At 41.4% G+C, this 27,866-nt stretch overlaps 2 protein-coding genes across 3 annotated transcripts; both read right to left on the bottom strand.

Moving 5' to 3' along the window:
• Positions 1-873: 873 nt before the first annotated feature.
• Positions 874-9,361, bottom strand: LOC133409400 (protein FAM13B-like). 2 transcript variants are annotated; one of them, XM_061689301.1, is made up of 5 exons: positions 9,298-9,361; positions 7,798-7,876; positions 7,503-7,709; positions 4,805-4,879; positions 874-895 (listed from the first exon to the last, which is right to left on the bottom strand). In XM_061689301.1, the coding sequence occupies exons 1-4, from the start codon at positions 9,322-9,324 to the stop codon at positions 4,857-4,859; spliced, it is 336 nt and encodes a 111-aa protein (XP_061545285.1). In that variant the 5' UTR covers positions 9,325-9,361; the 3' UTR covers positions 874-895; positions 4,805-4,856. The 2 variants fall into 2 exon arrangements, with proteins under 2 accessions (XP_061545285.1, XP_061545284.1); XM_061689300.1 differs by lacking the exon at positions 9,298-9,361 and having other exon boundaries at positions 7,798-7,920.
• Positions 9,362-11,486: 2,125 nt separating this feature from the next.
• On the bottom strand, positions 11,487-26,690 carry LOC133410121 (monocarboxylate transporter 9-like). Its single transcript, XM_061690885.1, has 8 exons — positions 26,646-26,690; positions 25,981-26,551; positions 22,665-22,733; positions 21,030-21,281; positions 17,781-17,924; positions 16,276-16,371; positions 13,642-14,520; positions 11,487-12,939 (listed from the first exon to the last, which is right to left on the bottom strand). The coding sequence occupies exons 4-8, from the start codon at positions 21,220-21,222 to the stop codon at positions 12,752-12,754; spliced, it is 1,500 nt and encodes a 499-aa protein (XP_061546869.1). The 5' UTR covers positions 21,223-21,281; positions 22,665-22,733; positions 25,981-26,551; positions 26,646-26,690; the 3' UTR covers positions 11,487-12,751.
• Between the last annotated feature and the right edge of the window lie 1,176 nt (positions 26,691-27,866).

Genomic DNA, 27,866 nt, shown 5'->3' with positions numbered 1-27,866 from the left:
AGTGTTGAAAATGGATGGATGGATATGTGTGTGTGTGTATATATATATATATATACACTGAAAGATTTGTTTTATCGCGAGGAATTTTAACGTGATCATTGCATCCTTTGATTTTTCTGTATTGTAACAAAAGGTTTGGACACACGTTCTCTGTAGCAACAGATGAAGCACACAAGAAGACAACAAAAAAAAGCAACAACATGCTTTTCCATCTAAATGCCCAGCAGTCAAGCAAACAGCTGACACGAGGGCGACTTCCATTAGGAAGGAAAGTGCACACATGATGATGACTCCATAGTCAACCAGCGACTTCCTGGAGGCAGAGCGGCTCACTGGCTGCCTTCAATTAGAATGTGAGCCCACACACATAAATATTACACACAGCGGGATGTCGCCAGTTGGAGCCCCTAGGAATGAGCTGCAAGTAGGCCGCAGAGTGTGTACACATGAGCACTCACATTCAAACAAACCACTCGATGTCATTTATTGCTGCTGTGCTCCATACTGAGACACATTCAAGAAAAGAATATGCATGTCAATCACGGCTCTCTTAACTTGCATTGGTTACGCTCCTATAGAGTCTATGAGTACTACTTTGAATGCAAGCAACATACTGTCGTCGTCCTGTTGTCTACAGGAAGGGCTCTCGTAGGAATGGCTCAGCTTCTGTCTTCAATGTGAGATTGTTTCTTTGTTTTTTGTTTAAATAATTACTTGGCTATTTTGACATTGACAAGAATTTAAAAAGTCACCTCAGAAAGGCTCAGACGACATCGGAGAAGGTGGGCGGGAGATGGCGGGGGGTAGTGGGATGATTTTGTGCTTCCTGAAGAGATGCACCAACACGGTGTTGCACACGTTCTGCTCCAACAGCATCTCAGGTCCTGCGGGAACGCTGCATGTGGAAGAGATGGCAGACCCATTTGCGCCACGTGTCATGACTACAACTTAAAATATTTCAAAACACTCCCATCTAGTGGAGAAGTAGCATTGGATTTTATAGTTGTGCCTTGACTGGAAGTGTCCCAATAAGCTGTAGTTTGACAAATATTGAACAATTCATCAACAAATGGGCTACAAACTGTTGATGTTTACCATTAAACTAAAAATAAAACAAAGACAACTACACACTGTGCATTGACAACAACCTTGGTAAAGTGCGCTTGGCTTAATGCTAAGAAACAATGCAAAACCCTTGACATGCTAAGGTTAGCATCGATAGTTGCAGTTTTACAAGCAACGGTTATTTGAACAAATGGTGGAGCAACACATGTAGACAGAATTATTAAGACACATGCACACATAGCCACTAGGTGGTCAAGCACCTGACCTTCGTGCCCTCGACAAAAAAGTAACCTTTTTTGGTAGCAGCCGCTTTGTCCCCCCTTCATTCATCAATATTTAAAAACAATAATGAAAATTACCCTCTCTGTCATCAATTTTACCTAGTTTTTGGAAACCTGACAGGCATTTATTTCACTACTTGTGAGTATTGTACATATACTCCTGCCGAGCCCTAGCCACCCTCCTTCTCCTTCTAAAAATCTGTCATTTGAACAGGGGTGTGTATACTTTTTAGATTCACTGTAGCCTCCCTTCACCTCTTTTGTGTGTTGATTGTGTTAAGTGAAATAAACACATAAGTTTACTACATACTACTGTTTTTTTTCCTAATTGTATAAATAAGAGCCCTTTTTTGGCTTGAGCACCTGCCCCCAAAGATATCTGTGCATGTGCCTGAGACAGATTTGAACAGGGGTGTGTATACTTTTTAGATTCACTGTAGCCTCCCTTCACCTCTTTTGTGTGTTGATTGTGTTAAGTGAAATAAACACATAAGTTTACTACATACTACTGTTTTTTTCCTAATTGTATAAACAAGAGCCCTTTTTTGGCTTGAGCACCTGCCCCCAAAGATATCTGTGCATGTGCCTGAGACAGATTTGAACAGGGGTGTGTATACTTTCTAGATTCACTGTAGCCTCCCTTCACCTCTTTTGTGTGTTGATTGTGTTAAGTGAAATAAACACACAAGTTTACTACATACTACTGTTTTTTTCCTAGTTGTATAAATAAGAGCCCTTTTTTGGGTTGAGCACCTGCCCCCAAAGATATCTGTGCATGTGTCTGAGACAGATAATATAAAACTCGCAAGCATACAGTATATTCATTAGCGTCTACGAAAAATTACTAATATTAAGTATTGTTATGAAGTATCGGTACTCGCTATCGGCGAGTACTCAAATGTCAGTACTTGTACTTGTACTCGTACTCGGCTGACTTTGGACAAGACGCGGGCACACCCTGGACTAGCCAATGGCAGGGCACATATAAACCAGGAAGCATCCACACTCACACCTAATGATTCAGAGCCTCCAATGAACTGAGCGTGACTTTTTTTTTTTATTATTATTTTGGGGGGAGTCCAAGTACTCAGAGAAAACTCATGCAAGCACAGGGAGAACACACAAACTCCACATTCAAACTCCAAACCTCAGAAGTCTAAGCCAGATGTGCACAATGGTGCTGCTATTAAACTGACAGTTTGAAACAAGTGGGATTTTAATCTCTCACTACTGGGCTCCCTGTGCCGTCGGCGCCAACATTATAGACCGTTCAATGGGACGATGAGGGGGTCGCCATGGCAACAAGCCCGCCAAGCGTAAAAGTGGCTGAGAAGCTGCTATTTTGCAGTAATTGCTTTAACGTCACCAATATGTGAATTAAAATGACTCGAGGTGACGCGCACGGCTTGAAGTCCTCCAAACCTCAAATGCAGCGTGTAATAATAAAACGTCTTCACGTGTTAACCTTTTACTCTGTAGACAAAGTACACAAGGTACAGGCAAAACTAGCAAGGGGGAGTGTGAACTAAGGCCAGTCAGAATGACAGGTCAGGGTGGCTTACATAATAGGCACGGATGGGCAAATGGTGATGTTTAGAGGCTCGGGTAGCAAATATGTGCAAGAGTGACTGAGGTCGAGCTGTAAAACAAGCTGCGACATTGGCGGCATGGCGAGTGCATGTGCTCATAACGCGCAACATGCTTTCACACATTTGAGTGCCGACAAGTGAGTGAAATTATAGTTTGCATTTTCTTATAAAAAAACTGGTTGCCAGCCAATCGCAGAGCACGTAACCTATAACCTGTACAATCCAATTAAAACAATGAATGAAATCATTTCAAGGAGGGAAATAAACAAACAACTGAGATAATAGGGTTGCAGAAGTGTGCACACCCAACGATAATTTGGGATGTGGCTGTGTTCAGAATTCAGACTCATGCAAATGCGAATCAAATTTGGAATCAGCGCAAACCTGCCACCATTTAAAGTTCCTCTGATTAACCCCAAATAAAGTCGAGATGTTCTGGTAGGCTTTTCCAGACATTTGTTTTTCCTTCCAAGCAGAAGCCAAGCCTGACGGTTTTGTGCCAACAGTTCATAATTCCCTCAACCTCCCCACCGCTCCTCAAAATTGCTGTGTTTACGTCAAACATAAATTTCTTTCTTGCCACAAAGTTCAACCGTAATTTCGTCAGACCATATCACATTTTGCCAAATGCGTTTGGGAGCTTCCAAGTGTGTTTTTGAAAAATGTAGCCAGGCTTGGATGTTCTTCTTTGTCGGACATGACATTAACCATGGGTGTCTTCTTGTGCCGTGCGATCACATATTTTTATGTCGTATGCCGTAACCACGCATTGAGGACACATTGTATGATTTTTTTTTCTTCATGAAGCCACCAAAGAATCACCCTTTACCACCCACGCTTATTTAGAAATTGAGGTCCAGTGTTACATATGCTACCAGTGATTATTTTTTTATAGCATAGCAGGAATCAGTCTTGTATTTCTTTTTTTTTTTATCCACTTTATTTTCCGATCGATCAGCACACAGCTAGTATCTATTTGACATGAAACTACATTCTTCTCCGTGTCCTTTTTATCTTTGCCTCTTTTTGACGTAATATTTTTATGTAGTGCCCCCTAGTGTTCTGACTGAGATACCACAGTTGGATACATCCATCCATCCATTTTCTGAGCCGCTTATCCTCACATGGGTCGCGGGCGTGCTAGAGCCTATCCCAGCTATCATCGGGCAGGAGGCGGGGTACACCCTGAACTGGTTGCCAGCCAATCGCAGGGCACACAGAAAGAAACAACCATTCGCATTCACATTCACACCTACGGGCAATTTAGAGTCTTCAATCAACCTACCATGCATGTTTTGGGGATGTGGAAGGAAACTGGAGTGCCCGGAGAAAACCCATGCAGGCACGGTCCTCAGAACTGTGGGGTAGACACTCTAACCAGTCATCCACCGTGCTGCCCAGTTGGATAGAATTGTGCCTTCATAACAAAATGAGAAAATTATTTTCTTTTTTAATGAATTCCTTCTGTTGTTGATACAAGAAATGCCAAGTTTAAACTGAAATCTATTTATATTTGTGTTTGAAATTTCCTCACTAGAAATGTTTGTGGAGAAGGAAATGCAGTTTCCTGCTGTATGCCCATTGTGAATTCAAGAAAAATACTGTTGATTATCTAAAACAGGAAACCAATTAGTTGTTGATTATTAAGTGAAAAGTCTCATTTTCTCTTGTGTATTCATAATTGCTCTTTAACCAAGCAAAAATATATTTTTCCTTATACTGTACTTGATTATTCTGATAGAATTGTCAGTAGAATACCTGGGACTTGAGGGGAAGACTTGAGACTTACTTGTGACTTCCAAAGGAGTGACTTGGTCCCACCTCTGTGTCTAAAGTGCGGAAGCCTGAATGTACCTCACAACAACTTACTGAAAGATGTAAGGTCCAAAAATAGTAGCGAGAGTGTCCACCGTCATGTGATTCAACTGGCTGCAAGCCCCCACTCTGGACAGGAAGTTAACGAAGTACAACAAAACAGTGAGGTTCTCGTCCGGGATGCGGCTTAGGTGTTTTTTCATGGACATGTTCAAATGGGCTTCGTCTGTATTACCTAGGGAGTAAACATGAAAAAGGACAGTACAGTAATCCCTTGCTATATTACGGTTCACTTATTGTTTATACAGTGCAACACAGTTTTTTTTTTATAGAACAGTCTAATGTAGTTCCTCACCTGCACATCTCTGATACAGTTAACTTAATTGACTACTTGTTTTTAGTACAGCAACAATGACTCAGATAAGGTCAAGTGGGCTATTATTCTTTGCAGACAAAGAAACCTTACTGAGTAATCTCAACTCATACTTTTGGAAAGACATCAAATTGAACATGACCGGAATGCCACTGTTTAATACACAACCCACAGTCAGTTTCATGAAATAAATTCACACATTTCAACGTTAGCCCCAACGTTCAGTATAGCTTAAACACACTCATAAACAATATGGACAGGAAAAATGCAAGTCGAGAGCAATGATTAGCTTGATTTTCTACAACTACAGTTTTGAAATTAAAAAACATCAACTTTTATGCCCATCTCAAATCAAAATTAGTTATGACGATGAGTCCTCGATTGAGACATTTTGTAAAGGTTTCTGATGAAAAAAGTCTCAGGAAGAACGCTTCTCTGTAACTATTATCACAACTATGTACTTTTATAATTGTATGCCATTATGAATGGCCTTGAGAATGGCGCTCGTGTACGTACGTCAGTGAGGGGCGCGGCTATGGTTAGGCCACGTTCAAATCTTGCTAGCGGTTTTAAAACTGCATACTCCCCCTATAAGACCATAAATATAGCTCTCATTTTCTCTCTTCTTTATAGAGCCTGATTACTTCTCTCATAATTTTGAGCTCTATGGCCCTTTTAGTAGACGTCATTGTAAAGTTGCACCAGTCATAAAATCGACTATTGGCTGTAATTGGCAATTGGCATTTTCCAGGCAAGACCATGCCAGTGATACAACCCCAATTCCAATGAAGTTGGGACGTTGTGTTAAACATAAATAAAAACAGAATACAATGATTTTCAAATCATGTTCAACCTATATTTAATTGAATACACTACAAAGACAAGATATTTGATGTTCAAACTGACAAACTTGATTGTTTTTAGCAAATAATCATTAACTTAGAATTTTATGGCTGAAACTCACTCCAAAAAAGCTGGGACAGGGTCATGTTTACCACTGTGTTACATCACCTTTTCTTTTAACAACATTCAGTAAACGTTTGGGAATCGAGGACACGAATTGTTGAACCTTTGTAGGTGGAATTATTTCCCATTCTTGCTTGATGTACAGGTTCACCTGTTCAACAGTCCGGGGTCTCCATTGTCGTATTTTACGCTTCATAATGCGCCACACATTTTCAATGGGAGACAGGTCTGGACTGCAGGCAGGTCAGTATGGTACCCGCACTCTCTTACTACGAAGCCACGCTGTTTTAACACGTGCAGAATGTGGTTTGGCATTGTCTTGCTGAAATAAGCAGGGGCGTCCATGAAAAAGACGTTGCTTGGATGACAGCATATGTTTCTCCAAAACCTGTATGTACCTTTCAGCATTAATAGTGCCTTCACAGATGTGTAAGTTACCCATACCATTGGCAATAACACAGCCCCATACCATCACAGATGCTGGCTTTTGAACTTTGCATCCATAACAGTCCGGATGGTTCTTTTCCTCTTTGGCCCACAGGACACGTCGTCCACAATTTCCAAAAACAATTTGAAATGTGGACTCGTCAGACCGCAGAACACTTTTCCACTTTGCACCATTCTATCTTAGATGAGCTCAGGCCCAGAGAAGCCGACGGCGTTTCCTGTGTGTTGTTGATAAATGGCTTTTGCTTTGCATAGTAGAGTTCCAAGTTGCACTTACGGATGTAGCCCCGAACTGTATTTACTGACATTGGTTTTCTGAAGTGTTCCTGAGCCCATGTGGTGCTATCCTTTACACATTGATGTCGGTTTTTGATGAAGTGCCGCCTGAGGGATCGAAGATCACGGGCATTCAATGTTGGTTTTCGGCCTTGCCGCTTACATGCAGTGATTTCTCCAGATTCTCTGAACCTTTGATGACGATGACGTCGATGATCAAATCCCTAAATTCCTTCCAATTGTACGTTGAGGAACATTGCCCTTAAACTGTTCGACTATTTTCTCACACACTTGTTCACAAAGATGTGAACCTCGCCCCATCTTTGCTTGTGAATGACTGAGCAATTCAGGGAAGCTCCTTGTATACGCAATCATGGCACCCACCTGTTCCCAATTAGCCTGTTCACCTGTGGGATGTTCCAAACAGGTGTTTGATGAGCATTCCTCAACTTTTTTGCCACCTATCCCAGCTTTTTTGGACTGCGTTACAGCCATAAAATTTTAAGTTAATGATTTTTTATTATATATATGATTATATATTATGTATATATGATTATTATATTAATGATTATAAATATAGGTGGAACATGATTTGCAAATCATTGTATTCTGTTTTTATTTATGTTTAACGCAACATCCCAACTTCATTGGAATTGGGGTTGTAGATTATCCCCTGCCAAGAAGATGTACCTCTGAAGCTCTGGATGAGATGTCTGCATTGGTACTCTGGAACTATGGGATCAGGCAGCTGTTGAAAAAAGAGCTTGAGGAGCGAAGCTACAGTTGACACTTGCTCCAGATCCAGTTTGACATTCTCGCCATGATCCAGCTGCCACCTCAAGTGATGGATCTGCACCACTGAGCCGCCCACACAAAAAAGATCCTGGTAGCCCATCCCTGATAATGAAAGAAGATGGAGTCACTAATGGTTTGAGCATTAATCAGGGAATACGACAAAGTGTCAGAGGGTGTGTGCATCAGTTACCATTTTTTTCCAAGAACTCCACCATATCTCGTAACACGAGCGGTATCCCATGGCTCATCTTCCCGTTTTGTCTCAGCGTCTGCAGGGAAACACCAAACACACAGTTGGGCTCCATTCCAGGCTTTGAGATCTGGACAGGAGCAGCTGGATCTCGGTTGAAATGAATACTGAACCAAAGCTTTATCGCCGAAGACCTTTCATGCTGCAAGGGGAGAGATATACAACATGAGTGGTTTACTTTTGTCTTAGATCGGGGTTTCCCAACCTTTATTGAGCCAAGCCACTTAATTTACACTATGCCCACTACAAACCGAGTGATGCAGCTGAAAGTGACTTTAAATTAACCATGATTTAAAAAAAACAAAACTTACTTTCTTACTCTTTACCTTACACCAAGCGAATGAGCACCTGACATTTACTGACACACTGCAACGGAAAAACTGCGACCCTGTATCGGGTTTTGAGGATCCACATATAATCAACTGTACTGTATTCCTTTTAATTGAGCCACAAAAACATGGTGCGATTGTCAAGGAAGAAGCGGATAGCCACAAAGAGGAAAATAAGGAGAGAGCATGGATATTTTGAGAGGCAGTTGTCAATGATCAATTGCCCCATTCACCGACTACACTCATGCATTGCGGCGACAGAAATTGTCCACACTTTAATTTCTAGCCACAGGCACATAAAAATGAAATTATAAATATTGTTAAGTATTATTGTAAAACACAAGATGTATATATTCTGAACAGCATATATTGTATTGATATGGCTTGGTAACTTGGGTTTCGTTTACGCTTAAAACATGGAAATTTACTTTTTACTTTTTTGTGAAAACTTTTTTTCGTGACACACGTAGATAGATGAATAAAGACAATTTATAGTAAATTAAAAAAAATTCAGATCAATTATTGAAATTGGTGGTTCAGAATGACCATCCTTGAATACATTTGACCGTGTTCATTTTTGTGTGTGTGTGCTGTAATACTTTGTTTTGCATTTTCATTTTTGATTTTGAATATTTTAGTGCACCTAACCGTCACCATTATTGCGCTCTCCCAGAACCCAACTGATTTTCAATTAAATCGGTAATACAAGATTTATGGAGTGAGGTTAGAAATCATTCAGATACACAACTGGCTCTATTGATCTCCCATAGGACCAATTTGTGATTGCATTTGCAGAAATGTAAATGTCGTAGTTTCATCAATTTCTATTGTAATTTAACCTATAACAACAAAGACAAATTCCATCCATCATTTTGTATCTCCACGCAGGAAGCAGATTTGCCAAGATTCCAAACCCAAACCTCAGAACTGTGGGGCAGTCGTGTTAAACACTAGTGCACCATGCCTCAGACTAATTCCATAAAGGCAGTTGTAACATATGTAAATATTAGTCTTCATACTCAATTACACTTGATAGTTTTGAGGTCATTCAATCTCTTAGATACCCCCCAAAGAAGACAAAGTGCAAATAATTTATTTAAGATTTACTTACAGAGATTAATGAAAGTTTTGCTCCCATTTTGCAGACTGATTGACTGGGACGTCAAGCAATCTTTTGAGGGTGGCATTTTCTCTCATTTGCTGCCATTTTGTCTCGGAAAGAGTTGCCTAATGTAAAACAACCTCTGACTTACAAAATATATATATTATGTTCTTTGTGAGTGTGAATATGTTTTTCACTTAATCTATTAGCTAAAGACATCAATTTAGATTGGGACTATATGAGGTTAGCTTCGGCTGTATTAATTTTTTTTAAAAATAAACAATAAAAATAAAAAAGACTAGCGGATGGATATGAAGCAATACCATGACGTGACGTACCCGAACGCTCGCTTGTTTTCAATTAAAATATAGTTGACTAAACTGAATAATTACGACACTTGAGTATATTTGGTTTTAAGGTAAAGCAAATATCGTGGGTCTCGACATAGAGCGCTTGTATTGTACTTTCTTTGTAGCACGTCACCTGATTGCTTGACGTAACACGGAACTATTTGCGCGACGTTTTGAACGCTTACGACTTCCGGGTTTTACATAAACATACAAAAAGAAATGACCGACCGACGGATTTTTGTGAAATCAGCTCATATGTAGAAAATATATAGTGTTCTGGTGATGTAGTTATCCTTTTAAATATGCGTAACGCCGACGTTTTCTTTGAGGAACACTTGCGGTCATCTACTTCCGTGTCTGTCGACGTCGCATTCGTAATATAAGGTGCGTTCGAAAATGTCTCTCTGCTGCACTCCGCACCGTTTGGAAAATCAGAATGCTGTTGGAATGTGTACTCGTAAGAGTTGAGTTAGGGCTCCAGATTGAATTTCCGAACGCACCTCTAGTAATAGTATAGGAAACGACAATTACAACAATACATATTTTGTTTAATCAATACCTCTTTGACAGTGTTTTTTCTGGAATGGGCAGTGCACTACCCATCCATCCATTATTTTATAGCGCTTTTCAACTTCAGGTGGTGAGCCGAATGCTATCCAGGCTGACTTTGGGCGAGTCACATAGACAACCATATACACTCACATCCACCTCTATGCAATTAAGTATTCTATTAACCTTACAAGCATCACATCCCACATCATGTGGGAGGAAGCCAGAATACCAGAAGAAAACCCACGAAATTCACACTTGGGAATGGGACCTGTCGACTGTGAGGCACACGTACTGTACTATCTAGGCTTTACACGGTCAGGATTCAGCGAGTTTAAAAAAACGATCATCGATCCGATCACAAGATGGAGCAATGTGTCTATTTAAATGACTTGTTCATTTACTATATATACTTGTTTACCGTATACGGAGTACCTTCAAAAGTATTCAGGTCATGTATTCTAATCAGTCAGGTCAAACTAACACGACAGAAATAATGGGTGTTAACTTACTATAATTAAATTACTTTATTCTACATCACACACAGACCGAAACTTTTAAGAGCATGATTTGACATAACGCCGGCATGTTTACATACAAACGTTAGTGCTAGCACTAGCTTGCTCGGCTACATAATGTTTTGTTGCCTGCTTGCGAGCGGTTATCGTATTAAAAGTATGTGAACATAGCTCAATCAATCCTTGAATTGAAATCATCTCCCAAGCGCCGGTGACCACCAGCACACATTTCCCCCCCCATTTTCTTCTTCTAATACACACGATGCGATCCATTGTCGTCGCCATGGTAACGAGTGTATCCGGTCACGTTTGAGTTGACAAGATAAAGCCCAGTGTTCGTAATAGACAGGATGCAGTGGTATCGGAATACAAGATTTTATTGCAGTAGTCTGACAGTGCAATCGTGAAAGACCAATTGTCTTTTAGTCTGATCCGGGCATTACGTGTCTGTCCCACACCGCCGACATGTTTATTTTAAATAACTTTATTGGCGGTCAGATATTTATAGTACTACATCAAAAGACACGACTAACTTTTGGATTCAAATATACTGAACAGGACGGCGATACGGACTAAATGTCTTTGGCGGAGCGATCGGCGAATTATGGCATTAAAGCCGATCAGCATAAAATGCTAATTATCGGCCGATACCTATCAAGCCGATCAGATCGGTGTAAAGCTGAATGCTATCCATCAGTCAGGAACTTTTGTACAGTAATCAAACTGCTATATTGATTGACTAGTATCTGTATAGTGCATATACAAAACACACGTCTTCCAAACTCCATTTATTGGCACAACGCACACAAAATAACAGACTAGAAATAACAAGTGTAAGAAAACAGACATAACTTTCTCTATGCAAGGTCAGTGCCAGTTGCATCATGTCTGCACCCTGTCCTGCGTTCACAGACATAAAAATCCCACTAAAAACACTTAACAACCTTTACCTGCTACTGGAAGTATTTTCAGTGGTCTCCTGAACAACAAGTCATGTGATTCTCAAGTCTACGTGTGATTGCGCATACACAGTTCTAACTTAAAACATGACTTACATATCTACAGCCAGGTGCATATAAAAGTCTGGAGTACGTAGGACTTTTCAAACTAGTGCTAATACAAAAGTATATCACACAATACACAAATCTGCGCACGTGTGTGCGTGTGCATTATACTGCAGTACTAACACACACAACATAAAGAAATGCATGAAAAAAAGGCCCAGCCTGGTCAAAATAGTTATGCCGCAATATGCCGCAAAGATGAAAGAATGAAAAACATCAGCTTTTACTTGCTGATCCTGAAAAAAAATTATGTACATTAGGTACACCTGCACACTCCAGCGTCGTAAATATCTTAAGTTATACAACCAGAAAAATAAGAATTCTTAAATGAATACCTCTGACAGCGTCAAATCAAAACAGCATTATTATCTTTTTGGCATAGGTCTTGTGTCGGAGCTTATTGGATTGTGCAGGTGTAGCTCATGGTGTGGAATTCCTGGTTCTAAAAGTAAAAAACTTGAAAAGTAAAATATCTATAAAGCAAGGCATGTGTATTGTTCAAACAGGCATTATGTGTTGACAGGAATTAACTATCATTGATGCTTTTGTAATGTACAAGGTGTATGTCAGATGCAGCTACAAAAACAAATCAAAACTTGTTGCTTAAGTCAAGATTATTAAAAGTTCACTCTTAATTCTTTTTGTGCATTTGCAGTGGATTCAAGTTTCAGCACACGGCCATTTAACTAGATTATTGTTTGGACCACCTCGTAAAATGAGGCTATAAAAGAGGACCGACACCTACAGCAGGGTTGTACCTTCAACTGATGTGCAATGTGTGTTTGGCGTGAACCTGAGAAATACAGGTATGGTTTTTGGAGGAAAGGCCTGTATTTTCTCAGTTAAGTGTCTTGGTGCATGTACACCTGGCAGCAGTTATGAGGGCAAACCGTGCTTGTAGTCCGAGGTCCTTCAGATACAGCATTTGCAGTGCAGTCAATGGGGCCCGGAGTGTTGGCACGTTCACCCTATGTGCTCATATTCACGCGACAGAGGCCACTTTGTCGCAGTTGCTGGTGTACTGCACGTCCGGTCTGTCGTTCTCGGACGTGGGTTTCCTATTCCAGCATGGCAGTGTGAGCAGGGAGAGAACCAGCGTTCCCAGCAACACGCAGCTCCCACTGAAGTAGAACGCCAAATCGTAAGACTGCGTCCAGTCAAAGAACCAGCCTAATAAGTGATGAAAGACAAACACAGTAAGGATTACTGGTTCGCATGAAGCGGGCCTAGTTCTTGGATAGATCTGTCACTTAAAGCAAAGCAAATCCGGTTCGTAGATGACAGTTCTTAGCCAGTCCTGCCATTCGCCACAAAGAAAGCCTAGTTTTCGTCTGTATTTCTGTTACTTTGAGCAAGGCAGACCTAGTTCTTTGGTAGTTCTGTTACTTTTGGCAACTTAGGCAGATCTATCACATGTGAATCGCCCCAATATTGGGAGATCAGTTCTTTTGGTAGTTCTGTCACTTTATGCGAAGTGGGTCAGGTTTGTAGTTCACTTTGCAGGGAGCGGGTCTTGTTCTAAGGTATTTCTGTCAGGTTTCATGAGGCGAACTCAGTTCTGTAGGTAATTCTGTCACATGCAAAGTCAATGTTTTCTTAGGTAGTTCTGTCACTTTGCACAAAGCGGGCCCAGTTCCATGGTAGTTGTGTTACTCTGCAAGGCGGGCCAAATTCTTAGGTAGTTCCGTAACATGCGAAGTGAACGCAGTTCTCAAAGTGGCCTAGTTCTTTGGTACTCTATCACTTTTCCAATTTCTTAGGTAGTTAAGCGGGTCTCATTCTTTTGTAGTTCTGTCACTTTGTACGAAGTAGACCCAATCTAAGGTAGTTCTGACACTCTGACGTACATCTCCTTCTGCAAATGCTACTTACCAACAACAGGTGGTCCCAGCATGATCCCAAATCCACCAAAGAACATGACAATTCCGTGGGCTTGTGTGAGTCGGTCCAAGCCGACAATCTTGGTGGTAATGTACGAGGTGATGGACCAGTTTCCCGAGAAGAAGCCCAAGATGGCGGAGAGGATCTGGAGTCCCATGTAGCTTTTAGTGACAGGGATGAGCAATAGCATGATACCTCCTGCAAACATGGTGAAGGTGTACAAGTAGATGCTGTTGATCCACCTGATGTCCACCAGCATACCTAGGACCAGTTTGCCCACGCATGTTGCGATGGCTCCGATGGAGACCAGAGGAATGACACTGACTTCTTCGATGAGTCCCTGGCTCTGTGCCACGTCCTCAATTAAGAGCACAGGAGGGAACGCTCCCAGGCTAAACAGGAAGAAGCCAATGCAGAAGGCCACCATGGCTTGGTCCTGCAGTATCTCATACATAGAGGTCATGTACTTGGAGTAAGCCTGCCTCTTTTTCTTGATGATTTTCATGACGCCCAGCCCAGCCAGGAAGCTGCTCCTCCTCTTCTCCACCTGAATGCTGGCGTCCATGCCGTCGATGGTGATGAGAAGCTCCTTCACCATCAGACTCTTCTCCTGAGTGGACGCCGTAGAACCCGACGCCGTCTTTAGGTCGTCCAGCTGGTGCTTTTCGAAGAGCTGCCCCTCTGTGTTGCGTTCCAGGGCCGCCTTCTGTTTGAGGTAGTACCCCGGCATGTTGAGGGGCCTCATGAAGCCGGCGCAGGCCATGAGGTTCAGCGCCAGCGCGCCGATGATCAGGAGGCAGCCGTCCAGGCCGTACAGCACGATGAGCTCGTTCTGAGCCGTGGCGAAGATGAAGGCTCCGACGCTGGTGCCTGAATGAGAGATGGGCATTCAAAGACATCCTTCCATACATTCACTATTTTACTATATAGCACTTGTCCTCAAATACGGTCGCAAGTGACTGGAGCCTATTCAGTCTGACTTTGGCACTGGACTCATCGCTAGCAAATCATGGGGCACATTTCGATCAACAACAGTTCACACTCACATTTCACCACTATTGACAATTGAGTTTCTAATGAACCTAACACTACCAAGAGGAACTCCTCGCAAGCACGGGGGAGAACATGCAACGCCACACAGTCACACTGAACTGAGGTTTGAACCCGCGACTTCTCGACTCTGAGGCAGACGTGGTAAACACAAGACCCACATTCAAACACATTCCCTTGCAAGGTGTGTCATTTAATATGTACACCTCTATCTGAAGTACAAGGGTCATTTTCATATAATTTGATCAATAACAGTAAAGCCATACTCCACTGAATTTCATTTTGAAAATCAGTTTTAATGATACGAGTACGTATTTGAATTACCGGCAGTTATCATTCGAAGAAGATAATAATTGTTTCTAAGAAAAAACGTTCGATAGTAATTCTCACACTTTCAATACAAACTTTTTTTTAACACAAAACTGGTTTTGAGTTCTTTCTATACAAGTTTAAGAAATCTTGTTAATATTAGATTTGCATTTGACTGGCATGAAATTTGTGAATTCCTCTCTTGATGGTCTTTACTGTTATGACTTTAAAACATCAATAACCTTTTGGAAATGAGACTTCAAGCATGGCTGTTTCAGCATGGGAGATATTTACATATACAAAACCACATTTACATGTATAAAACCAAGGCAACAAAAAGAAAATAATTGCTAAATGAGCAAACAACATTTTTACAAGTTTGTTTACTATTATTAATCAAGTTATGTGAAAATCACAAATTACATATTGGCAATGTCAGTCGGAATCCTCGCATCGCCAACTATTTTTCAGGAAATTTGAAAAACCTATTTTTCTTTGTGCTTGTATCATTAAAGAGACTGGTCTATTTAGACTGGTTAATAATTTGTAAAAAACAAAACAAAACAAAAACTAGACACACGTGGACTCTGACCAACGATTTAGATTTGTGAAATACAAAGTTGACCAAATCTGGGTTGATGTTACACCCGACAGCAACAATATGTATTACCATCAACCTATTCCTCATTCCACAGGATCGAATAGATTCCATAACGATGATAAATAAATACGAAAAATAAATACTGTGATAGCACAGCAGCTTTCATAACATCCTGTGTTTGCTGGGTGTGGACGTTGACTTTATACAGGAAGTGGACAGAGTTCACGTGGCGTCACCCATCGACCGTTTATCGGCTATTTTGAAGCTGCGGGTGCGGCTCCTTTGGCGGCCAATCCACGTTTTGGATGTTTGGCTTGTGCAAAGTGACCGTTTTACAGATGGCTGATACGCAGACCATAATAAACAGTAGGGTGTAATGGAAAACCCATCAGAGAAACTGTTACTGCGGTCCTTAAATCCACCCCGTGCAATGGATTTTTTGACAAATTAGCATTTTTGCAAACCTTTCAAAAATCATCACTGCACTTGGCATTGCCAGCCAAACTTGCCCACTTGTCACTTCCCAAACTTCCCAGAACACTCTTCACTGCAGATGCTTAGCTCACATGTTTTCTGCGGTTCCCAAGCAGCGGTGCAGATATGAAAGCAGTAAGCATGGAGAACTGTTGAGCACCAATAGAGCTCAGAGGAGGCGGGGGCAGTACCTGTGGTGACGATGCCGAGGGCAAGGCCGCGTCTCTTGTCAAAATACTGACAGGTGATTGTCAAGGTGGCTGCGTAGACCAGACCGCAACCCAGACCTTTGTGAGGAGGAGACAAGAGGACAGGGAAAGACATGAGAGGAATTTCTATTAGTAAAGAAAAGCACTACTATGTCAACTGCAAATTACATTTATTTTATTTTTTTAAAGGGGCTACAGAGCAACCATTTAAGTTGAACACACTCATCCCGGGGCAGGTTTTGCTTAGCTTAGTTTTGGGGGTTTTGGTGACACATTTCAAATGTTTTTGGTTTTTGGTGACACATTTCAAAAGTAGGAGTCTCTTGTTCAGGCATTCAGAGAAGAATGTGAGAAGGAAAAAAGAATATACTGTGATTATGTTACTCAAAATATAGCCTGTAAAGTTCATTAAGGCTTTTATGTCGGTGACAGTTTGAATTTTGACTTTTATTTCTCCTTGCAATAATGCGATTCGCCATATTACCCCCGGCGGGCATTAGAAATTTGTTTTAGCCTACACAGTTTCACAAAGGTTTTATGATGGCAACATTCTGCCATATTACTGTTGTACAATTGTGTGACAGTGAATTTTAAAATGTGACTTTAAACATGGCATGTACAGTTTATAGAAAAGTTTTATAATGGCGACAGTTGACGTTGGTATGGATTATTTCTATTTACTGTGGGATTTTTTTTAATTTTCGGAATCCGAAAACATCAGGGGCTCACTGATTTTAAACATTCTTTGATTTTAAAGGCTGTAAAACGTACATGTCTCTGCATGTTTGTGATATACGACATTGCTATGTGAAATCCATCGACACAGGGCACTCTGCGTGCAGGACCTTATGCAACACAGACACACACAAAAGCATAAAGTGTGCTAGTAAATAAGCCGCACGTGCATGAGGAGGCATTTCCATAAATAAACGGCTACTGAAATATGCATGGCGTCCACCTTCGGCCACCGCTTCCTCTGCTGACTACAGCATTTCTCGTGCTGCACTTCACTGCACTGAGATAACAGGTGGCAAAGGGTAATAAAAGGATGTTATTTTTCTGTCCCTGATGTTATATCAATTTTTTTTTTTTTTCATGATGCTCATAATTAGCTGTTATCGGCTCCTGCATTATATAATAGATGCTGTTTCTGATGAAGCCGGCACGCGTGGTAGATTAACTGGAAAACTCTAAATTGCCCGTAGGTGTGAATGTGAGTGCGAATGATTGTTTCTATGCGCCCTGCGATTGGCTGGCGACCGGTTCAGGGTGTTCCCCGCCTCTCGCCTGAAGATGGCTGCTATAGGCTCCAGCAGCCCGCGACCCGAGTGAGGATAAGCGGTGAAGTAAACGGATGGATGTTTCTGATGATTATCCAACTTGTTAAAATTCCCGGGCATTTCAAAGGATAAGAAGCTTAGGCCAATCATATGACCGCCTTGACTTGAAAGGCATTTCCTTTTTAACCCCCGCCCGAACCACCTTACCGACGACAATGCCATAGGAGAAGATGAGGAACTGGACATTGGGAGCGAAGGCACTGAGCATCAGGCCGCCGGCCACCATGACGCCGCTGAAGATAGTGACGGGGCGAGCGCCGAAGTTGTCCACGCAGGCGCTGCACACGGGACCTGCAAAGAGAGTTTATGCTGTTTAATCACAGAGGCAAAAGGAACCTTTCAGAAGTGCTGACAAATCCCTCCGAAGAAGCCAAAGGGAAAAGTCCCCGTGGGCCACGGGTCACGTGGGCCCAGAACCTGATCAGGCCCCAGGCCAGGTCCTCCTTCTTTCGATCACCTCAGTCCAGACCTCTTGACAGCAGAAGGCGGGCAAAGTGGGCAGGCCTCTACACTGCCTGCCTGTAGCTAAAATTTGTTTTTTTTTCTTGATTCAAAACACCAGATGCATTACTGTCCTCCGTAAGAGATTAAATAATTTGAGCCTTCAACAAATACGACCCGTCATTTTTTCTTTCAGGTGCCTTCATGTGACAACTAAACGGAATACTAACAAGAGAGATTCAACCCAAACGGCTGTCTTGGTTGGCAGAGAGTAAGCATTCTTAGATGGGGCGTACCTCTTTAGCTTAGAGGATAAATACTTGGGTCCAAATGAACGTGACTCCTACAAAATCCCTCTTAGACGAGACCTGTCCCATCTCATCTTTGAGCATAAATTGATCGGATGAGAGGATTAAGACAATAGTCCGAGGCATCTAGAACCGGAATTTTCCCTTATTCGTTACCATGAACCTTCCCCGATGATGCATTCTTTGACCTCAAGCTATTAAGCACATTAAGTATGTACTGAACTGGAGAAAAATTGTATTGCATCCTAGATATACATATGTATCCTTTGTGTGTGTGTGTGTGTGTGTGTGTGTGTGTGTGTGTGTGTGTGTGTGTGTGTGTTTAGAACAACGCTTTGTAATAATCTATTTATAATGTATAATAATCTATTTCTATGTGAATTGCACACCAATGAACAATTAGTTTCATCCACCCGTTGGCCAAAATTTTTTTATATTTCGGGATTTGTATTAATTGTTATTATTTCATACTGTTATTGATACTCAGAGAAATTCAACGTACGCGCTGCTGTATATTTGTGTCGCGAGCACCAGAGAAAGAATCAGATCAAACACATGCAGGCTTACATTGAGAGTGCAGAGCAGGGAGTAACTATATCATAATATTTATAATATATATATATATTGTAATTCAATGTAAACATTCTAAAATAACAATGAACAACAATTCTGGAATGCACTTTTAAATACACATCTCTATATATATATATATATATATATATATATATATTTTTTTTTTTATCCATTTGTATTTGTTACATAAATGTATATAGTAATATTCATAAAAGACCATAATACTTTTTTTTTCAACCCATCAAAACATCTGACCTTCATGAAATTTGCACTGTGTACACTGTTTGTCGAGAAAATATTGAACCAAATGTTATGCTGCTATGGTTGCCCACTTTGCATTATACTTATTATAATCACTGAAGGAAGATTTTTTTTGTTTGTTTGTAATATTGAAAATCCAGCAATTTAACATTGTTTTGCTGCATGCATTGATTTAGATTATTTTAAGATCATTTTACTTGGGGTTTTAAGTCTTGGCTGCTTACTGTGTGATGACATGACCACACTTTTCTCCTTTCGGCTCCATTGTAGTATGCAAAACTCTATTTGCGTTTGTGCTTCTCCTCCTCGGATGTGAGCCACTGTCGTGTGAGTAGAATGTCATCTTCTCACATTCACTGCTCGGATGACTCGCGCTTGCTTTTCCATCTAAAATCATTAGGAGCAACTCAGCTCAGCTCCGGGAGCCGCTAAGTGCTCATCAGACTGACGTCCCTTTTTTCGCTTTCCACCGTGTTGCCAACACAGCAGAAAACACCTGTAGCGTAACGCCATCGTTTTAATTCAGTATCTGCTTTATCAGCGACATCACAAGGGGTTGGAAACAAGGTCAGGTGTAAAGGTGATGCTTTTTAGTGGCGCGGGGTCGTTATCGCATCGCGGATCGCGCATATCAGCAGATGATGATGCCAAAGCATAAAACGCGGTGCCAAAACATCTTTTTGCTACTCTTTGAGGGCGCAGCCACTCCTTGGTGATCTATGGTCTATCACAATTGGCATCCAAGCACAAAACGAGGTACTGCGCCACAATCTAAAGAGCACGCAATAGACAAGCTACAGTGCTGAAAGGGGAATTTGCAATTAAAAAAAAAAAAACATCACTTTTTGTCATATTTGTTAAAACAGTCATAACTTGAAGAAACCACCGCACGACGAGTGCGCGACGAATGGTTGGCACCTCGTTCTGTCTCATTGTTTTTTTCCCTCAGGTGCGGTGGTTCTTTGTTCTGTACATCAAATTAGAGCCACAAGATGGAGACGGAGATGGCAGCTTTTTTCAAAGATCATATTTCTGCTGCTTTACTATCAAATGATTTTTTTAACAGCTATGACAAAGTGTGATTTGTTGTTGTTGTTGTTATATCTATTTTTAATTTAAATTGCAAATTCCCCCTTCAGCAAACCTATTTTCCTCAGACAGCGTCCAACATAATGAAGTGCTTTAATGCACTCTTAATTTCACGTTTTACCATTTTCAGTAAAAATGACAATTAAAAAAAAGAAAATTAGAGCTGCAAATGCATAACATGCAACCACTACACCTCATTTCTGTGTTCAGTCATCGTGATTCTACATGTTGACATGTTTTTTTGTTTTCTTTTTTTTTTTTTTTTGTAAAAATATACATTTGAAAATTCATGGGTAAAAATATATTTTTGAATTAAAAAAGCTTCTACATACTGGTGTATTAAACCTTATATAAACTTTGAAAGTTCATTTAATTTGGACGCACCACATGCACAGATATGCACACTAATTGACAAGCATATGAAGTGGTGCCGCCACGAGTGAAAATGCTTTTGATTGTCCTTTACGTGTGCTTTCCCCCCCCCCATTTCTGAGCCTTATTATAGTGGTGTAGAAGAACTGATTATAGTGACTGTGTTTTTTTGTACTATGTACTTTTTTTGCCACTTATGTAGCAAAATAAGGCAAGCAAAGTACCATAAACAGCACTCACAACCACGGCATTGTTAAACTAATGCATTACAGACAGCGCCAATGAAAACTGAGCATGTTTATCTTTGTATTGGATTGCGCAGAGTTAAGATGTCCAAGTGTCTCCTACTCACTAGCAATGAGGCCCACTCCGGCCACCAGGGAGCCCACCCAGGCCGTCATGCCCTTGCCCTCCTGGAATGCGTGCAGCCACTCGGGGTAGAGGACGCCCACCGACTGCGGGGAACCGTAGGCCAGCAGCTGGGCCAGGAAGGAGGCCACCACGATGGCCCATCCCCAGCCGCCGTCCAGCGCTTTGGAAGCCATGTCGGCGATGTTGCCGCTGCCGCTCCTGCTCGCCCGCCGGGTGAGGAAGGGGTGGGTTCCTTGGAGCGGGCGACAAGTCAATTTAGTTGTCATCGTTCGCAAAGCACACATATTCACACTCTCTGAGGCTGCCACCTGTATGCGTCTCTGAACACAAAGCCAGTGCACTTTTTGTTCTTATAAGCACGCACACCTTGGAGGAGGGGAAAGTAAATAATAAAAAAAAAAAAAAATAGAAAGAAAGGCCTGCTGCTGTGTGACACGGCACCATCCCCCAGCATCTTCATCTCGACTCAGCAGCCTCTTTATACAAAATATACTGCAGGGTGGGCCAAAAACATGCACGCAGTACACTTTGAAAAAAACGTTTCTTCCATTTCCATTCATTTATTGAAATTTCATTCACTAAACAGTTTAATTTTGTAGATGTTCAAAATGTACTCCCTCAGAATTGCAATATTCTTCGAAACGTTCCGCAAAACAAAGAACTACACTAATTCCCACCTGTATTAGTTTCAATAAAAACTTAAATCAAGACAGGATTAGGGTTTCAAAGCACGGTCACAGTTTCCTTTGTTTAACCCCATAAGGCCATTGAGAACAGTTTCTCATTTACAAAGCCGACCTTGGAGGTAATTTAGGGTTCAGTGCCTTGCCCAAGGACATTTCAACAGAGGACAGTCAATGCCAGGATTTGAACTGCCAACCTTCAGTCCGGTGGATGGCCCACTCTACCAACTGAGCTACAGTTTCGAGTGGGTTCAAAATTAGGGTATAGAGGCCTGTGTTAGGGTTTTACGGTAGGTTTGGGGTTTCAAACTAAGGTTTTAAAACAGGATTAGAGCTTCGCACTATGGTTTTAAAGCAGGGTTTCAAGGCAGAGTTAGGGGTTCAAAGTAGGGTTCCAAAATAGGGTTTCAAGACAGGGTTTGTGGTTCAGAGTTACTAACCAGAGATTGGGTGTCAATTTAGGGTTTCAAATAATCGTTTCAAGGCCAGTGTTATGAATTTTGTGGAAGATTTAAGACTTCAAGGCAGGGTTATGGTTTCAAAATGGGGCTCCTCGCCAAGGTAGGGTTTCAAATCACGGTTGGTGTTTTCTTTACGCAAAGGTTGCGGTTTCAAATTCTACCGTTTCACGGCATCCTGCCCTTCAGGAAATGGATCTCCAAAGTGCCTCCCTACTTTTGCGAGCAAGTGCAACGCACCACTGCAGCAACGGCAGCGTTCAGCCTGCTTCAGGGTGCGCTTTGTTTACAACGGAACGACAACAGTGTTCAGCTGTCACATGTCTACCTTCCCGTTACGGTTATTTCAAACGCAGGTAACAAGCATGGTAGAAACGAGTATATTTAAACGGGCTGGGCTGCTTTTTAAAATTTCATATTAATTGATTTGATTTGTTATCGCCTTTTTTCTTCAAGAATCCATGCGGCACTCACCTCAACAGCAGCCTGTGCCTGCGGTGCTGATGCGCGCTCGTCCACGGCAACTTTCCATGTAGGCTGGACCTTCCGGGATGGAAAAAAGACAAGCGGTTTTGTAGTGAGCCCCCCCCCCCCCCCCCAAAAAAACCCTCGGGTGTTATTTTTGGTGACGTCTAGTAGCAGAAGTGACGACCAGACGCCGAGCATCAGCGCACTACGCCTCCACCTCCTCCTCCTCCTCCTCCTGCTCCTTCTTTCCTGGCGGCTTTGTGATCGGCGAGCAAACCGGTTCGAAGCTGTTCTCGCCGGCCAGCAGGAGCTCCGCAACCCGTAAGCACACGGATGCTCTTTATACGCCATAAAAACACGCCACGCCTTCTTTTATACATGATTCAATATTAATAATATTTACCTGATAGGAGCCCAAAATGTGAGGGGAAAATAAATAGATAAATATATTTTTTAAAAATGTATATTAAATCATGAAGTGCACTTGCATATGTGCAAGCTGGGAAGTTAAAGGGGTCTCACGAGCTGAGGAATATAAAGAGGGGAGTTTTGTGTTGTTGTGTTAGGGAAGAGTGCATGTATAGAACACCTCCCCATGAAACAGATAAATGTGTATAGGCGTACATATACACAGTCATTTTGACAGTCTCCCTTAGGGGTGTTCTCACTTTTGTTGCATTATCTTTGAGGGGACAGTAAATTTACACTGTTGTACAAGCTGTACACTACATAGGAGTTTTAAAAAAATTTCTCACTTAGGGGTCTACTCACATTTGTTGCAAGATCATATCTCAGTTTACTCGTATATCAAAATAAATTTGTCGCATTAAAATTAATTGAAATGCCATTAATACCTTCCAGCCCGCCCCCCCCCCCCCCAAAAAAAAACAAAGTAGCTTTTGTTATAAAGGAAAACAACACGATTTTTGGTAAAAAAAAAAAAAAAAAAAATTTTAATGTAAAAGCAAATGTAAAGAAATTAACAGGTTTTATAAAGTCTATTTATGGTACATAATGTAATGTGTGAGTGATGTCAGGAGCTGGAGTGGCGTTGAACGTCTGTATGCGAGTTGCGGCCTACAGCAGTTCCTTGTGAGTGTTCTCATTTTGTTGTCTGTTTGACTGTTTGTCGTGTCCAATCAACAGCTCAAGGTGCATCGGTGACTGTAGCGCTCCTTGCCCATGCGTGAGGGCATTACAGTACCTTATTTGCTCCATTATTTATTTTTTTAAACTTCCCTTTATAGTGGCATTTTATTGAAAGCTTGGTCGGACCTCAAATTCTGGCCGACACTCACACAGCTGCTGCTTTCAGCCACAGCTCACGCCCAGAAACTTGCACACAGATTCTCTGACATCACAAGCCACCCCAACAGGTCCCGCCTCTTAAAGGCACATATCTAACACACAAACACTATGAATAATGTTTCTTCTATCAGTTTTTTTTGTTTGTTTTCCAATATGTTTACAATGTGTTTAAAAGTGTATTGTAATAAGTGTTTTTGATATGTATAAATGTGTTTAAACTGTAACCATGTTTACTTTTAAAGAGTAAAAGGATCTATCATACTGCTAGATGAGGTTCATTGTCAGGGGCAAGGCCATGATGACCAAAATAACTTATCTTCTTTATGATCTGTCTCAAAGGAAGAACATCTATTGACCTTTGATGATAACACATCTTGATACTTGGTGACTGCGGAAAACTTGTTTGGGATGATGATAGTTATTGTTATATAATCAAGATCTTTATATACTGTAATATTTTTTTCCATCCTTTCTATTGGACGTACAGCTATTTCTAACCTTGCTGTTGTTATGGATAACAGCATAGCAGTATTACCTTTGATGTTTTGTTGATGATTGACGGGCGCTTCTAGTGTTTTAAGCGCCTCCTCGGGTTCCTGCACATCATTCCCCACGCCCGCCACCCATGCACATGCTCTTTATCTGGTTGGAACTGGTCTAAGGCAACATGTCACTTTAATGCCAGTGTGAGCACAGCGCAAATACTTCTTGCTCCTGTCACTTTTCCTGGCAGGAGGAGGATTACACGGCCAAATTATTTTCGGGAAAATACAGCAAAGCACTGCCTTAGAAGCGTCAAAGGTCCTGAGGAATTTTATCTTCACCCCCCCCCCCCAGTGGGGCTTTGTTCACTTTCTTTCATCAGGTTGAGTTCCTATGCGACTCCCTCGTGATTACCTTTTTTGTGTGACCTTACTAAGGCTGTGGAAAAGTGCAAAGTCACATTGCAAGTACCTGTAAATGATTTTAAAACGACGATTCCACAACTTGGACCATGAAACTACTTCACATGAAACATTTTAACAGTAAGCAGTTAAGTATATTCAAAGGAGGCATATGAAGCAATTTTGGTGGAAGTAGGTGGTCGGGGGGGGGTCTACTTAGAGGAGTGAAGCCAAGAGTGTGTGTGGGTGGGGATAAGCATTTTCACTCATGTAGGCAGCACTTCGTACACTTCATTTACTGATAATAACTCCCTTTTCTACCCAGACGTAACCCACCAGTGCATTCGAAAATTTTGTTCAAAGTCACAAATAGCTTGACTCCCTGGTAAACATTTACATACATAAAAAACAATTTGTAGTGGCCTTGTTTTTTTTTTTTTTTGCATCAGGTGGTTTGATGTCCAAGGAACCAATCAGGGCCCCTACCAGGATCACATGACCGTCAATCAAAATAATCTAATATCTCTGAGCCTCTGAAGAGTTAAATCATGCTTTAAAATATATTAATGGTAAAACACTCAATAACTGTTTCACACATACAGAATATCAGGAATAACTCAAATGTAACACGAGATTCTTTTTTTCTCTCAGCTAATGATAAACTTTGCATCAGAAAAAAATCAACACAGCTCTGCTTACGTTTTGGCTTTTACGTGTGTTTCGAACATTGTAGTCAGACCATCACTTTGAATATGACGGCTCCTTACATAGCCCAGCCTCTAAGACATGGGGGGGGGAAATCAAAAACAACTCGGGTGGTTATTACGTAAATTTGTGACATCAAAGTCAGAATGGCTTGCTCAAAGACACGTTTTCAGAAATATCCATCCATTTTCTGAACATCTTATCCTCACTAGGGTCGCGGGAAGAAGAAGAAGATTTTTTTAAATTGTCATGAACATGCATGCATGCACACGAAAGTGCTGGAGCCCATCCCAGCTATCATCGGGCAGGAGGCAGGGGTACACGCTGAACTGGTCGCCAGCCAATCGCAGGGCACATACAAACAAACAACCATCTGCACTCACATTCACACCTACGGGTAATTTAGAGTCTTCTATTAAACCTACCATGCATGTTTTTGGGATGTGGGAGGAAACCGGAGTGCCCGGAGAAAACCCACACAGGCACTGGGAGAACATGCAAACTCCACACAGGCGGGGGCGGGGATTGAACCCAGGTCCTCAGAACTGTGAGGCAGATGCTCTAACCAGTCGTCCACCGTGCCGCCATTTTCAGAAATAGGCAGATAAAAAAAAAATTACTTTGTTGCTGAATTTCACTTGATAGGTGTCCTATAAAAATAAATAAATAAAATAAACAAACAGCATAGCGTAAACGTTACAAAGCAAATAGCCTGATATCTCATAACATTTTGCCTCTGTGGCCACGTTTTTTTAAAAAATCATGTGTGATGTAATTGTATAACTTCATACATGATTTATTGAAGAAAAATATTATTTGTCATGTATCTGCTGCAAGCTCAGTGTGGGTCGATTAACATCTAGTGCACATACGTCAGTGATGTGCAGATGTTATGCGCTTCACCATCTCTCTGCAGTGACATAGGAGGAGCTGCAACCTGCTGTTCTCTCCCATAGGGGGCGTCAACACAGGGAGACCCCCCCACTGCTACAGTCACTGGAAGAGAACACAGATCACACATTCAAGTATTAAAAAAAACACAGAAAGATAAGACAATGAGACTCTCGAGGGACTAAAGGCAAACCGTCACCTTGAGGTGGTTTCGTAGCAGCCAATGAAGGCCTCCGATGTGCTGACCCCGCCCTCAAAAGGTCACTGCACATCATGGTAAGATGAGCAGTGGATTGATCCTGAGAACAAATCTTTTTCAGCCGGTTACAGGGAGTCGAAAACAAACAGAGGTTCTTGGAATTGAAAAGGGGGGCTAACGTCCAACATATATAACTTAACCAGTGGCACGGACCTACATTGACAAAATAAATTGTAACATTTGTTCCATGAAACTATACATATATTCCCAATAGTCTATTCAATTGATGTCAAAAGTGTTTCTCTTGGCGGCACTGCTTCAGTACGTGGATGTTGAATTTATTTATTTATGTGTATGTCCAATCTTCTGCCTTGTCAATCCAATCTAACCAGGGCGTTCAGAATCAGTAAGGCTACAGTATTAGCAAAGGGACTGTTTTTATCAGATTTCAAATTTGTCCAAGCAAGGCCATCGTGCTGGCCCTCGATGACATTTGCAGTTTGCCATCTTCTGATTGGTTGGTCGAAGCAAAACCTGTTACAGGCAACTTCGACTACCGATACACAATACATTTATTAATCAGCATCTCTTGTGAGGCTTGTTTTTTTATTATTACATTTGAATGTTTTTGACACATTACTAGACACGCTGTTAAATTCCATTTTCGTAGAGTATTTATGGTTTCTAGAATTGTGACATGATGGTATTAGTATTAAAAGGTGGATTACGTTAAATAAGTACTCATTGAAAGCCCGGGTACTAAATACATGGTAAAATTGTATCTGCCCAATTATATGTTGCAGCTCTTCAGATAGAACTGTGTGGATTTACTTAAAAAGGCACAAAGATCAGATTCCAGCAGTTTGAAGCTAAAAACAAATCAAATCAAAATCTGTGCAAGGATTTAATGGGTTACAAAATTATCAGGAAAATGCTTGCTTAGAAGGGGATGACTATTGTTGCCATTATTCCATAGTGGAAAACTCACAAAATGACCATCAATGATCTTGCCTCATGGAGTGAGGACGATCGGGAACTTATTGATCCGAAGGCAATTGAGACCTGTCACCAAGAAAACAGTTGGTAACACACTGTCATTTAGATGTTCACTAGCTATCTTCAGGCGGGCCAGTTTCAGATCTTTTCTTGAACATGGGGGGCCTTGCGGGCACCGCAAGATATGAGTCCATTACGTAGCCATGCTCAAGGTGGCACATGTAT

Source organism: Phycodurus eques, chromosome 11 (assembly GCF_024500275.1).
Source record: "Phycodurus eques isolate BA_2022a chromosome 11, UOR_Pequ_1.1, whole genome shotgun sequence".
In the NCBI taxonomy this organism is placed as follows: Eukaryota; Metazoa; Chordata; class Actinopteri; order Syngnathiformes; family Syngnathidae; genus Phycodurus; species Phycodurus eques.
This window is presented reverse-complemented; position numbering and strand designations above follow the sequence as displayed.